Here is a 15,837-nt window from a genome sequence, read left to right on the forward strand (position 1 = left end):
AAAAAGTGGTGAGAGGAGATGTCCTTGCTTTGTTTGTAATCTGAGTGGGAAAGGTTCTAGTTTCTTCCGTTGCATTTTAAAACTTGTTGTTCCTATAAAGGAAATATATTGAGTTTTTCATATCACCTTTGATATAGACTCTTGAATTCTTTTACCACTTTTAGGAATCTTTCAGATGTTTCTATTTTTTCTAGGCATACAATTATATAGTATGCAAATAACTATATTTTACTTCCTTCATCCTTATTAAATACTGTAATTGTATCTCATATCTAATTGGATTGGTATGTATAGTGTTGAGTTTTTCCTAAGCTTTACGAAAATATGTTTAGGATTTGTAAAGTTTTTTGTTGACCTTGGGGATCTGTGTGTGTGTGTGTGTGTGTGTGTGTGTGTGTGTGTGTGTGTAAAATGTTAGAACAACTGGACAAATGGATGTCTACCTCACTCCATGTAGTAAGCAAATTCTAGGGCTTCCCTGGTAATCCAGTGGTTAAGAATCCATCTTGCACCAGTTCATCCCTGGTCCAGGAAGATCCCACCTGCTGCAGTGCAACTAAGCTCACACACCATAACTACTGTGCCTGCACTCTGAAGCCTGTGAGCCACAACTATTGAGCCCACATGCAGCAACTGCTGAAGCCCACCTGCCCTAGAGCTCGTGCTCCTTAACAGGAGAATCTCAGCAATGAGAAGCCTGTGCACTGCTACTAGAGACTAGGCCCTGCTCCCCATAACCAGAGAAACCCTCTGTGCAGCTATGGAAACCCAACACAGCCAGTAAGTAAATAAATATTATAAAACAAATTCCAAATAGATCAAAGATTTGAATTTATAAATATAAACCATAAAATGATAAAAATAAATGATGAAAACATGATGTATCCCTCCACACTCTCAGGGACATGGATGCTTTCCAGAGCATGACACAAAATCTAGAAACCAGAGAAGAATTAGAGTTTAATCATCACATAATATGTAAAATATTTTAACTAAATTTTGTAATCTGTAGCGCTAAACACCATAGACTCAAAATACGTACACTATATATTTTTAAAAGCCCCCACATTCCCAAATTAAATGGTTCATAGTGTATCTAAAAGGGTGCTATAGATTAAAAAGGAACAGAAAATGAAAACATGTACTGTTATTTAAATAGTCACAGAAAGAAAAGAAAATATAGCTCTTGAACATATGCTCAAGTAAGTTCACATAAGTTCAGCTTTTCTCATTTTAAGACGAATGCAAATTAAAACAGTAATATGGCCCCTGTTTTGCCCCAGATTGAGCATACTGAAAATATGATAACACATTATGTGGTGAGAATGTACATGAGCAGGCACCATGTTCCATTGTTGTCAGCAGAATCAATTGGTTCAACCTTCAGAAAGAGTTATTTTGTAATAATACCAAAATTAAAGATTCACATTTTGCATAGCTAAGCACAACTGTAGAAATTGATACTATATTATTCACATATATGTGAAAGTATGTGTATAACATATATTAATTGTATCTTTATTTGTAATAACAAAAGATTAAAAACAGGCTGAATACCTATTACTTGGGAATTGATTGAATAAATTATAGTATGTACAAAAAAAGGAAAACCATGCAGCTGATAAACAGTTGAATCTGTAAAAACTGATAAGAAATTAACTCTAATAGGTGTTTTCAATGAAAAGTTCAGGGTGCAAAAAATGTGTGAATATATGTATACCTATGTGATTGGTGCATATCTATTACATAGATAACAGCGGTTACATCTTGGGTCAGAAATTGATTTTTTGCAAACAAGAAGGAAGGGGAATTTTCCAGTTTCCTTTAATGTTTTGAGTTTATGTCATTTATGCATGTATTCTATCAAAAAACTAGTCAGAAATAAGACCATCCATACATTGATGTATAATACTTCCCTTAGAAAATGCACCATACTTGTTATCCCTAAACATTTATTTCAAAATAAATAACTGCCAGTATTTTCCTGATTCCTTATGGGAGCAGTAGAATTTTAAGGCAAAATATTCTTTTTTTATTGATTTAAATTTTCTTTTTTTCCAGGCCCTAAGCTGAATTGCAGGTAGATTGGAAGGACCTCTGAAAATTTCACTAGTTCATCTCATGGACAGAGAATACAAATTTAGACTTGTATATCCGATAAAGAATCTGCCTGCAGTACAGAGGATCTGGATTCAATCCCTGGTTGGACAGAGAAGCCTGGCAGACTAGAGTCCATGGGGTTGCAAGAGTTGGACATGACTTAGCAACTAAACCATGAACCAATGAGTTAATGACGTGTCCAAATACAACTTGTGGTCAAATGATAGCCTAGGCTCTGAGAAGTTTTGGCTCAGAATTATGTGTGAAATTTGAGCTGACATTAAATATGCCTTAAAACAATACTTTGGGGATTTGGCCTCCAGCATCTGATCAGGTCTGGCAGCTATATAGAGTCAAGAGTTTTGCCTCAGGTCCCTATATTTTGCACTATAGGATTATAGCATCAGCAAGAATATCATTATTGCCTTTAGTGAAGGAAAATATCTCAGTGTTTGAGCTTGTGGAACTGTCCTCTTTCTGATTATTTTTTCCTCTGAAACAAGAGAATTCTGCTGTCTCCTGTACCTACAGTTATCTTCTCCTGCCCACAGCCCAATCTAGTAATTCCTTTCCAGCCTAGCCTTTCTGCCATTCTTAGTCATCTAATTGTTGTCTGTCTAACCTTAAACTGTCTCTTTCTATATGCATTTAAGTAGGCCGACCCTAGCATGACTGATGCCAGGACAGGTCACAGTTCCATTGTCTTTGTCTCAGAATAGATGAAGGCTCAATCAGGACAGCCATGGCTATTTGACTGGTCATTAAATCTGGCTGGAGCAAACTGTTCTGACTGGCTTGATCAGGAGCCACTTGTGCAGATTAGACAGTTGCATTTTATATCCTCTCAGAAACAACTCCCTTTCCACTTCATCCTGTTGATGAGTTAACCATGGTCTCTCTGGGGCTACATCCTCATCTTCTGGGTGGCTCACAGAGTGAATAGCTCATTTGGGATAGGGTGGTACTTAGCCAATGTACTTTAATTAAGGCTATACTTGAATAACTTCCTTAAGTTATGGCACAGTTCCTGCCTCGGCAAAGCATAAGGATTGGATTAATAAACATGGGACATTTATAACCAAAAAGCTGGGATAGAAAACCTGTTTGTTAAGCCAAACTCATAGAAACAGAAAGTGGAATGGTGGTTGCAAGAAGCTGGGGGAGGGGAAAATAGAGAGTTGCTGTTCATTGACATTAAATTTCGTTTACGTAAGATGAATAAGTTCTAGAGAGCTATATGACTTTGTGCCTATAGTTGACGATACTGTCTTGCATGTTTAAAAGTTTGCTTAAAAGGTCATGCTAAAGATCTCAAGTTAAATGTTCTAGCTACAAAAAAAGAAAAAGAATTTATATTTAATTATTCCATTTGGATTTAACTGGAAATGAACTTTTCAGTCCTCTAGTTTGTATTGCATAACAGGAGGTTGCAGATATTAACATCTTTTAAGCTCCTTAAAATATCTGTATTCTTTCTCCTTAGGACTTCATATGCAGAGTAAATGGTGATTAAAATGTGCAGGATGACAAGATGGAGCAAACAGTGCTTGTACCACCAGGACCTGACAGCTTCAACTTCTTCACCAGAGAATCCCTTGCGGCTATTGAAAGACGCATTGCAGAAGAAAAGGCTAAGAATCCCAAACCAGACAAGAAAGATGACGATGAACATGGCCCAAAGCCAAATAGTGACTTGGAAGCCGGAAAGAACCTTCCTTTTATTTATGGAGACATCCCTCCAGAGATGGTGTCAGAGCCACTGGAGGACCTGGATCCCTACTATATCAATAAGAAAGTGAGTGTGTTTATCAGGCATATTTTGCCGCTTATTGCCTTATAGTATACCTTAGACTGTTACTGCACCAACATATGCTAAGTTAGCACAAACTCTAAGTATCCTTCTCTTTGGGAAATAGAACACATTTGCATATGCTTTATGCATATAAACGTCAAATAATTGATTAGATCATAACAGATGGAGCTGTCCCAAATGTACACAAAAGATATCTAAAAATAAATGTAAGTCATAGGCAGCTTTTGTGACAAATTAAAAACTTCTCCCCAGGGATTGTATTTACTATTTGAGTTTTATGTACTTGAAAATCCTGAAATTGTCACAAGTTATAAAGATCTCAAAAATGTTGGTGTTAATTTCTCATAGAACAAAATTTGACACCACAAGGATGTTCAATTTTTATATTATATATAAATATTATGTTATATATAATACATCAATTAAGTTCCTGAAGAAACTTTTTCATTTGGGGAAAAACATTCCTATATAAATTATAGTTTAAACAATTATTTAATCTTTTGGTGGGAATATATTAATATCAGTAAGGATTAACTAAAATGTAGTAATCTAAAAATACATAAATTTGAGTATTCATGCTTGAAATGAATGTATTTAGTACCTATCCTTTCATTATGACCATGATATCACCAAGCCAAGAAGAAAAGTATAAAACAAAGATAAAATTTTAAAATTATATATTGATTTTAGAAAATTTATGGCTTGTTAATTTGCAATATTTTATTATATTTTTTACCTAAAACAACATATTTGTTAACTCTTGGTGGAAAGGTATAGCACAAAGATTGTGATTAAGCAAATGAAATGTTTTAGTTAAATATGGTCCTTAAAAATGCCCCCCAAACTTTTAGGGATGTTTTTGGTTGTTGGCACAATTATCATGTTAGTTTTTATGAAGTGCAAAAGTTTGGAATTATAATATGTTAATTCAAGGCAGTTTTGTAAATTGCTTCTCATTGACTACTGCAGCTTTCAGAGGTAGAAACCTCTTAGGTTCAGATTCTTTTTTAAACTTTTTTTAAACCAGGATATAGCTGTTTTAAGTATAACAATTTTCCTTTTTAAAACTGATTTGTCCATTTTACAGTAATGGAAGAGTTTAATCATTTTCCATAGATTTATTATCTTTTATTTAAATTTGTTTTTTAACATTGTAGTATTAAATCTTAGTAGGTAAGCCACTATCTGTTTCATAACTGCCATTTAAATTAAGAGAAAATTTACATTTTATCATTCAATCACTCCTTTGGAAATTAACATGATATCTGGAAAGCTAAAACCCATATTAAGCAGTCTACCAGGGGGTTATTTGTATTTTTTTTTTAAGTAAAAATGTGATAAACCAGTTATTCAAACATTTTAACTTTTTAAAATTACTCTATTATTGAAGTTATGACTCTGATATGTTCTAGCCAGAAATTCATTGCAATAAAGTATATGACTTTATATATGACTTTATTTATAGCCATTGGACATATCCAAGCTGTTTAGAGCTGCTATTATCGTGGGTTAGTGGGCACCATCCTAAGCAGGCGTTTTGCTATCCCTAGACATCCAGTCCCCAGCTTTCCAGTAGAAATAACCATCTGAAAGTTATTAAAGTCACCCAGAGTCTACCACTTCATCAAACAGGATCCACAGCTAGGATCCCAGATCCTCTGCCATGTCCTTATCTGTAAAACAATAAATGCATACATTGAGAAAGACCAAACTAATCCGTGTTGACAAGGGCGGTTCTTCTTTAAATAGAAACCAAATCATCCAATCAATCTTTTCCTTTAAATCGAAAATTTTTTAGATTGATAAAGTTGTCATCTTGAGCAAATGTCCCCAGACAAAGCAGTCCACAACTGGTTTATAATGAATGAGATATAACAAAGTATATAAAGACAGATGGAGAACAAAATGATGTAAACCGTTCCGAATAGTTAAAAGAAAGGTCTTGAAACTGAGGATGAAAGACAAACTGAAGGAATGACTATTCAGCCAGATTCTTGTGCTGAAGTAACCCTTATAAACTTCGTTAGGTTCACATTCAAGCTTGCCTTTACCATATCCTTATTTTCAAATGCTCATTGTGTGAGGAAGGAAAAACATTCTGACATTTCAGAACAAATCAGTGTGCAAGTAACACAACCTGGTAAGAAAAGTATTGTTATCAGAAAGGTTTCCCCAAGTTGAGGCACATCCATTGCTTTCACTTTGAGCTGACATCAAGCAAGTCTCCAAAAGTAAGTCATTCAACAGAAATACAAATGAAACTTTTTGCAGGACTGAAATCCTTAAAAATTAACATGGCATGCTTGAGCTGTGTGTTTGAAATTTCCTTTTTTTTTTTTTTTTTTTTTGCATCTTCATGTTTTAAAACTTTCTATCGTTATGTGTACACTCTTTTCTAGTTTTAAATTTTCTTTCATAATTGGATTGTTTCAGTATGGAAGAATAGTCTTAAATTCTGAATTTGTTTCCTCTGATTGATGGTAGAATGCTTAGAAAAATAATAACCTTTTTAAAATAATGACTATTTCTTTTTATATTTGACCAATTTAATTTTAGTGGCCTGGGTGTCTAAGGATGGCAGGGTGATCTTCATGAAACAACACAATACACACACAGAGCACTCCTGGCATAGACAAAGGATCTAATGATGGAAATGTCATGGGGAAAAAGCTTCCTAGGAGGAGATTTCCCATTCTCACCAATACTGGGGATGTGGGTTTTACTGCCTTTGTGGGTTGTAACATACAAATATTAATCAGGCTAGTGATTCCCCTAAGGCTTAACTAAAGTACAGTACTTAAAGTGTCGGTTGTGTCTATATACCACATCTCTATGGTTCCGTCCTTAAAAATGTGTAGAATAAGCAAAGCAAGCCTCTTATCAGAATGGCTGGAGAATCTTTGCTGTTTTAGGTGAAAGTGCAGTGGTGCACGTATGTAAGGAATGTACCTGTAAGGAATAGAAAGGACACAAACCACAGCAAAGCTGTCTGTGATCTTCCACAAACACAATGTCAGTGAGCTTATGGAAATGTCACTGCTGATGGTATATTTTCGGATGGCATATGCCCACATATTTTTATCTCTTTTGCCCCAGTTTAAAATGTACTAATTACATAATGTTCAAAATTTCTGCTGAGATTGTTAAAATAGTTTAATCCATGGTCAATGATATTGTGGCAGTAACTGGAAAAATAGTATCAACTGTCTCATGAACATTCATGGCACAGGAAGCATTCTGGACCCTCAGATGTTTTAAGCCTTCAGAAGTCCAAGGTAAGAACTAAGGAATAAATTAACAGTGCTATTGGAAGAAACCCACAGAATTTTCCACACTGTGTTAACTTTGGTTCCATGGTCTTCAGAACATGATTCCAGGCTGGGTTCCTTTTTTTTGCTTATTTACTGTGTGGCAAGGCACATTTTAGCTTGTGAACACACCTTTATTTCTTTGTGGGATTCTTTTTTTTTTCACAGTTTCCTTTCATAGCTTCGGTTGATATTGCACCATTTGGCTATACACTCAAATTCTTCACCCACTCTTTATTATAGAAAACTTCTTCCTTCTCATGTTCTTCTTAAAATTACAGATGACTCATTAGTATCCTTTTGACTGCGACAGTGTACTGGAAATAGAATGAGGTATTTTAGCTGTGCAGTGAAAATGGATGTTTGTTAATTATGGAATGTACAAATGTACTCTTTACTTGACTGTCTCCCTAACCATTTAAAGACAATTTATTCTCCCCTTTTATCAGCTCTTCTGAAAGAGATGCATGGCCCCTCTTTATTGGGGCTGCATGAAAAATCGGACAAGAATTTGTGGTTTTAAATTCATGCCTGGTTTGTCATCGCCACAGGAATTTTTAATTGTTACGTGGGGTAGGGAGAGTTTGTTTTGGTTTTAAACAAATTGAGATTAGGTAGTTTTTCTTGCAAAAGTAATTTAAAAGAAAATCAGAACAATAGATGGTAAAAGCTCATGATTCCATGAATTCTCACCTTCATGAATTTTCTTTGTATATCATTAGTGACTAGCCTCTCCCTCTCTTAGTTTCAGGGCACTATAGTTCACTTTTAGATCTTTTTCCTACCCACCCTTTGTTTCTTCCTTATGTCCCTTTCTTCTTTGTTATGTCCCTGTCTCTGGCTCAGAAACAATCCCAAGCTGATGAGGGCAGTAGTGAAATAACGGTTAGCATTTATCAAGTACCTGCCATATTAGTAAAGCTTCAAATGAAAGTGACCAAAACGCAATGGAAAATAGTTTTTGCAAACAAAGACAAAACAAAGCTGTTTTTGCAAACAGCTAACTGTGTGTATAGGGTAAATCTGGTCTTGATACCAAAGGATCCAGTACCTAAAACTGCCATTCTTTTGCTTTCTCACTCTGCTTCCACCCCTGCCAGCTGCATCCACAGGCTGGTTCTTCCCACAAGATGGTAGAAATAGCCATCAGTAGCACAAAAATAACTTCTACAGCCTAGTAACTCCAAAGAAAAGAACTCATATTTTCTTCAAAATTTCTCCTGGAATTCATTTTACTAGCTCACATAACCTATTCTGAATCAGCCACTGTAGCCAAGGGTTTGTGATGATCTCATTGGCCAGATCAGTGTCGCATGTTGACCGGTGTTGCCAAGGGATGGATCAGCTCCACCCAAGCCATGTGGCTAGACAATGAGGCAGCGGTTTTCTGTAAAAGGAAGAGAGAGAGACTGTGAAGAAGGTGTGCTAGACAAGCAAAAGCCAAGCTCTGTCTATGCTTTAGGACATTTACAGTTCTTATTTAACCACCATGCCCTGCCAAGATAATTCTTATCTTTATTTTAAAATGATGAAACTGAGGTAAAGTAATTTTCCTAAGATCATAGAGCTATGATCTCTAGCTATCTAGAGACTAGATTTCAAACCAGATCCTTTAGCTCCCGTGGCTTATTGCCATGCTACTCTGGATTTGCAGTTGTCACACAAATGAAGAGAAGTCAGTGATGGAATCTAAACAAGCCTGTGGCTACTTTTCCTGCCTCTCCACACAGGCCACTGTGAAGCTGTCCTCCTCATCTCCCCAGCTGGCAGTATTTCCCAAACCTGACTTGTTGCTTCACTACTTCTACTCAATTAGGGCCTGCCTTTATAAAAACTAAAATCTTTGAGACTCAGTGGATCTAGATCAGTTCCTAAATTAATTAGAAAATTACGTTTCCCATCAGATTCTAATAGATTGTTTTTTCACATTTTTTCCAAAGAGGAAAGATTCAGGTAACATGAATTGTGTGCCTCTGTAAAGAAATGCCATTTAAATTGGGATCTCAGGTGTAGAAAGAAGAGAGAAGTCTTCCATGGGAAGGGAATAGCCTATAAGAAGACATGTAATATAGTGGGACTGTAATAAGTAAAAGGAAAGTAAGATGTGGTTGGGGAGATGGGCTTGGGGCTAGATCAAAGCCCCAAGAGTTTGAAGTTTAAGGGAAAAATAATTCTCTGAAGACTTTGGGTAGAGAAGTGACAATGTTCACTTTTTGCTTTTAAGATCAAGTTGGGGTCTTTATAGAGGTCTGGTCTAGATTTTTGACGGTGAAGACAAAGAATAATGGATGAGATCAGAATCCATTTTGGAGACATAATGCTTAAGTATTGGGAGCAAACGGATGGCATTGTTTTTTGAATATGAAATTTGGGAGGAAAGAAACTGAGCAGCAAAGTTCAAATGTGAAAATTGGCACTGCTTTAACTTATGTTAAAACACATAAGTTTTAACAAGTGTTTGTGTATATATTTGAGTTTGTATACACAAGTGTTTGTATGTGTATATATTTGAGAACCAGAGATACTTACATTTTTAATCCTTTAATCCTTGTGTTTATATGATACTTGGAGTTCATTAAGGAGATTCACATGTTTTATTTCATTTCTATCCTTTAAACCACCCTGAGGTTAGTAGTATTATAATCTTCTCCATTCAGATGAAGAAATTGACATGTAATAATTTGCCCAACGTCTTCACACAGCAACATCTGCAATAAAACTGGGCCAATTAGTCCTTTTCTGTCAATGAAAAATTAACTGAGCATGGACTATGTATCATACCCATGTTATAGGCTAAAGATACAGGGATGAGAAATATTTGACCCCCAGATTTTATCAGTTTAATCAGTTACAATTTTTTTATCAGTTTAATCAGTTATAATTTTTTCTCTCTGTCTGAGGCAGAGGCAGAAGCATCTGTAACCAGCTGACGGGAACCCAGTTAGGGACCAATTATGGGGTCATCTCTAGCACTGGCCCCACTGCAACTATTCTACCCAGCTAAACCTTAGGGACAAGCAATTTTACAGACTCTTTTCTGGGTACATATTTTTCTCCTTTGCATGAACTTGAAGCAAAAATTTAAAAAAAAAAAAAAAACCTATGAGGCCTTGAGCCTGCAGATGTATTTTTGTTTGTCTCATGCAATACTGTTTAAAATTTTGAATTAGTGTCTGAGATTTATAAATCAGAAGATTGCACATGTGTAACATGTGTAAACCTGCATATTTAGGTTTCTCACACACTGTCACATCTGGCATCACTGATTTGCATACCAGAAATTAGCATGCCTCTTGCACTGTCTGGCTTCTGTGGGGTGTTGGTTTGTGATCCCTGGCTTCAAGACAATTAAATGAGGGCTGGATATTAAAGCTTGGTGGGCCGTGGGCAGGCATCAGTTCACAGACTGTTCTTTAGGCTGGTTATCCCTCATCTAAGCAGAAAAGTAGAATGAGATTGGGAGAGAAAACATTTTTTAAATTATTGCTCACTCACTTTGGAATCAGGAAGAGAACCTGTGAGAAAGCTTTCTATCCCTCAGTGAGCCAGGAAAGGAGGGAAATCTTGGCCTGAATCAACAGGTTATTTAAAAAGAAAAAAAAAGGCAAAGAAGTAGGTGAGATCATTTAGATAGCTCATAGGGAAAAAAAAATAGAATTAGATGCCAAGGAATTGGCCCACAGTGAAAGATGTCCCCAGAGATATGTACTAATGGGAATTTCTTGCCTTTCTATGCAATTATTTACACCCAAAGCTCTGAAGCATCTCTTCTGCCATGTGGTTTCACTTTGCCCTTTCTTGCTGGAACCTTTTCTCAGGCCAACAGCTTAGAGCTAGAAAAAGATTGACCCCACTTCTCGAAGAAGATAGAGCCAGGGAATTTCCCTAATTTGAATGCCAGGGTAATATCAAAGCAGGGAGAGAGATACACCTTGCTAGCCAACTTAGAAATCTTACCACTTTTAGAGCGATGATTTCTTATAAAGAGTGATGGAGTTCCACGCTGTCATTACGCAGAATTCTATTTCATTAGGAATTATATAGGCTTTTGAATCTATGTGTAAATATATATCCTTTCTTTGGGAAAAAGATGTTCAGAGTTCCAAACAATTGACCTCCAAGCACATTTTTGGATCACAGTATAAGCACAAGTTGAAAATCGCCTCTCTAAATTTTGAGGCTAAAGAATAAATGTATTTGACCGATAGCATATTCTGTTTTTCTATTATTCATGGTCATTGCTCACCTTCCTCTGTTATTTCTTTTGCTTTTGCCAGTACATTTACTATAAGAGTAGGCAAATTCAATTGGCATCAATCCTTTTATTTGGCAATTTTAAAATAATATTTAGATAAACACAAAGCTGGGCCTTGGGTTTAAACTATTTAAGAAGCAAAACACCTAGATTGAAAGAAAAATTAAGATAATGGACATGGTTTTTAAGGAAACTGGGAAACTATAGTTTGTTAAATTCAGTGTTCATCCTGAGGGGAAAAGATAAATCATTTTCTAAAGTCTCAGAGACAAGAAGGATTACTAATTTTAGTTAGCAAGTACAGATTCATAAACAATAATCCTATCAAACTAGTATAACTTAAGTGTTTTCTTATTGACTATGCAGCATATAAATAGGAAAGATTTTAATGCAGGTCCATAGCATAAGCATTGATAACAAAAACAGATTCATAGCCCTCCTATTGCAGATCACCCTAGTGATTCATTAAAAGTACAGAATACTGGACATCACAGTCTGACCCACTAAATTAGAATCACAACACCTCTGTGAGCTTAGTGCATGGGTGCATGCTAAGGCGCTTCAGTTGTTTCTGATTCTCTGTGCCCCCACAGACTATTGCCCACTAGGCTCCTCTGTCCATGGGATTTCCTAAGCAGAATACTGGAGCGAGTTGCCATGTTCTTCTCCAAGGCATCTTCCTAACCCAGGGATCGAACTCGTGTCCCTTATGTCTCCTGCACTGGGAGGCCAGTTCTTTAGCTCTAGTGCCACGTGAGAAGCCCCAAGTTTAGTGTATATATTCTCATTTTTCAAAAGAGACAAATGAGTCACAGAAAAATTAATATCTTGTCCAGGATCTCAATGCTGGGAGGCAGCACAACCAGATTTTGAGCCAGGCATCCAACTCCAGAGTCCATACTCTTAATAAATACATAAGCTAAAACAAATCCTAAATAATTTTTTTAAAAGAATTTTTAAAAAACCCAAACAAATCCTACTTGTATTTTCCTAATGTTGCTTTCTAGGCTATTAAACTTTGAATATCAGGAGTGTTAACCTGCTTGGGTTTTTGTTGTTGTTTTCTTTAAAGCTGGAATGGGTTTTTACCTAACAAAGCTTGCTGAAGAGAGTATGACCTGGCAGTACAATGAATGGTTTACACCTAGGTTGGTGCTGCCCAATTCAGTGGACAATATTCATGCGTGGCTATTGTACTTGAAAGGTATTTGACCTGTGGCACGTTCAGTTTTTGAAGATTTAGAATGGTATGAAAAGAGGATGTAAATCATTTCAATAATTTTTAATACTGATTTCATCCCCAAATGATAATATATAGGATATATCAGGTTAAAGAAAATAGTATTCAGATTAATTTCATTTGCTTTTTTTTCTATTTTAAAATATGGCTATTAGAATGTTTAAAATCACATATGTGACTCAGATTTGCAGTTCACATAGTATTTCTATTTGGTAGCTCTGGTCTAAGTAATCTTTCACTAATACTTCTGGATTTTCTTCTGTCAGTAGAGATAGTTGAACATTTACTAGTTTTCAGGCTTCTTGGGGTCATAACTTACTACTTATTCCAAGTTTCTTGGGGGTCTTTGTTTTCCCTACAAACTTTAGTACAGAACTTTGTGAGTATTGTGCTAAATGGTTAACACACATCTTCTGCATTGAAGTGAACTGAATTAGCAATTGGACTGAGAATTAGGTCTAGGCTGCTTTCCAAGTGTCTGAAACACTCATACATATTAACAGCTTAACATATAGGGACTTAGTAAATGCTACTTGAGTTTAGTAGCTATACATAGAAGAGATAAGTGACAAGCCTGATCAATACCTAGTATATGAAGAGTTACATTCCTATAAATGTGTCTCTAAAGTGGCATTTTATATATAACATCTCATTTCTAATTCAGTCAAAATGCTGTCTTGAAATTTGTTCTGAGACATAGTATTATTCTCAGGTTAAAATGACTTCATGAATTTCCTACAGCCTTGGGCTGTTTAAAAAAAAAAAAAAAAAGAAGTCTGTTTCAAGCTGGATACTACTGTATCAGCCTTTTCTCCACAATCAATTCTGAAGTTTTTCTTTTCTATTGAAGTGACTTAATACAATTAAAATTTTTCTGAGTAGTTATGTTGATGAAATTTTTATTAAACTAACTAGATTTAAAGAATGTTAAGATACTTTCCTCTAATAAGACATTCAGTACATTCATTTAAAAAGTTAACACCAAACTTGTACACTTAGAATGGTTAAACTGGTAAATTTTATGGTAGGTGTATTTTACAATAAAAAAATAAGGGGCAGGGAGTTTAAAATGTCACTCATTCGAACAGCTCATAAATCTTGCTTTGCTTAAAGTTTCATATTTGCTTATACAATTTAAAGTACAGAAATATCTTGCCTGAAAGTGAAGGTGTTAGTTATTCAGTCGTGTCCAACTCTTTGCGACCCTAGGGACTCTATGGACTATTGCCTGCCAAGCTCCTCTGTCCATGGAATTCTCGAGGCAAGAATACTTGGAGTGGGTTGCCGTTTCCTTCTCCATACATATTTGTTTATACAATTTAAAATACAGAAACATCTTGTCTACCTTCCCTGCTGTTTTCTTTTTGACCCCTTACCTGTGAAATGAGGAAGGCAGATATCTTTATGTTGGAAAATTCTAGAGTTGCTTGACTACTTGTAAGTAACAGTGTTCCCTTCTTACTCTCTTCTCCCTTCACTGCCATCAATACCATTATTTGGGGCAATGTGTATTTGAGAGTCTTTGGGGGCAAGTAAGCGACTGAGGATGCAAACGCACAAACATCCTTTCATTAATCCTTAATACTTACAAACTAAATGTCTGGCTTCTTGGATGTGCAAGTAAATATAAGGAGGATGAATACAGATAGATGACGAAATAGATATGAAATTAGCTACAAACAGTAAGTTTGAAGTTCTAAATGGAACATAAAAATGGTTACAGATTCAAGATTCTAACATTAGGTTTCTCTGTAAGTCAGCAGTTTAAAATGAATCCATAAACACTTCAAGGAAATGTCGTGTAGATTGTGTAAATGTTGTGTAGATTGTATATAAATATATATGTTTCAACCTGGGAATGGCAGTCCTCACAGAAGAAACCCTGAAATGGTCCCTTAATGCTGGTCTCATCATCAGCTTCCTAGGGACTCTATCAAGAATGTCTTATCTCTCTGTACTGCTGGCGAAAAATTAAAGAACAAGCATTGTTACAGAGTAAAACCTTACTAAATTCATTATACATTCTATTTGTAAGCACTTACACACTGTGCACACATCCCTTATGAAGTTAAAAATATATTCTTTGAATTTTGTAAGTGAAAATATCCTAAAGTCAGTAAAAGTCTCTGTCTTGAACAATTGAGAATTATGTCCTTTTGCCTTTAACTTTTGTGTCAAAGTATTAATTTATCTGTGTGTAAGGACTTTTAAATTGAGAATTGTTTATCAGCATCAGGGGTGCTGTGGCATTCATTAGCTTCACCCTGCTGAGTTCTGGCTCTTTTTCTGTGCCTTTTTGGGCTCCTCTTGGTTCATTTTCAGAGTCTTGCTTCTTTTTCTTCCTGGTCTTTAGGGCAGAGGTTCTTTCTGTCTTACACCCTTTCATTTGGCCTCTGCACCTTTGCCTTTGGCTTCATCACCCCCTTCCTCTATCTTTTCTACTTCTTCCTTTTTTAGGTCTGCTCAGGGTTCGGGCTGGAGGCTGGCTGCACAGCCAGAGTCACAGGTGATCTTTTCTGTGCGTGGTCCCATCTCCTCAGGATGAGCTGGGTTGTTATTCTTATCCACTGAGCTACAGTCAGGATCATCTTCCTCCCCCTCTCCAAGTTCATGATTTAGCCCCATATGGACTGTAACTTCTTTTCCAAAATTTGTTTTTTGTTGTTGTTTAGTCACTAAGTTGTGTTTGACTCTTTGCGAACCCGGGGACTGTAGCTCACCAGGCTCCTCTGTCCATGAGATTTCCTAGGCAAGAATACTGGAATAGGTTGCCATTTCCTGTTCCAGGGATTGAACCTACATCTCTTGCCTTACAGGCAGATTCTTTACCACTGAGCCACCAGGGAAGCCCTTTCCAAAATTAGGCTTGTAATATTATTTGAAACAAGGGTATTCTTACTTTAAAAAATATATATATCCTATGTTATGTTTTCACTGGCTTTCCCACTCCCAGCCCATAATATTTCTACTAGGGTTTACTCGGCATAATTTTGGGGAGAGGAAGCATAGGCAATAGGTTTGCAAGGTGGACCATATTTGGTCCGGAATTAGCTCACTCAGGGCCTTTCTGTGTCCTTGCACGTGTGTACTCCCTGGGGCAAAAGCATTTGCATTGCACAAG

General features: G+C 36.1%; 1 protein-coding gene across 1 annotated transcript in view; it reads left to right on the plus strand.

Annotated features, from left to right (window-relative positions):
* Positions 1 to 15,837, plus strand: part of SCN1A (sodium voltage-gated channel alpha subunit 1) — a 146,505-nt gene that overhangs the window by 46,940 nt on the left and 83,728 nt on the right. The window contains exon 2 of the mRNA XM_069574302.1: positions 3,584 to 3,895. Within this exon, the coding sequence (XP_069430403.1) occupies positions 3,632 to 3,895 (264 nt within the window). The 5' untranslated portion in view covers positions 3,584 to 3,631. The remainder of the gene's footprint in view (positions 1 to 3,583; positions 3,896 to 15,837) is intronic.

The sequence above is a fragment of the Ovis canadensis genome, chromosome 2 (genome assembly GCF_042477335.2).
Source record: "Ovis canadensis isolate MfBH-ARS-UI-01 breed Bighorn chromosome 2, ARS-UI_OviCan_v2, whole genome shotgun sequence".
Classification (NCBI taxonomy): domain Eukaryota; kingdom Metazoa; phylum Chordata; class Mammalia; order Artiodactyla; family Bovidae; genus Ovis; species Ovis canadensis.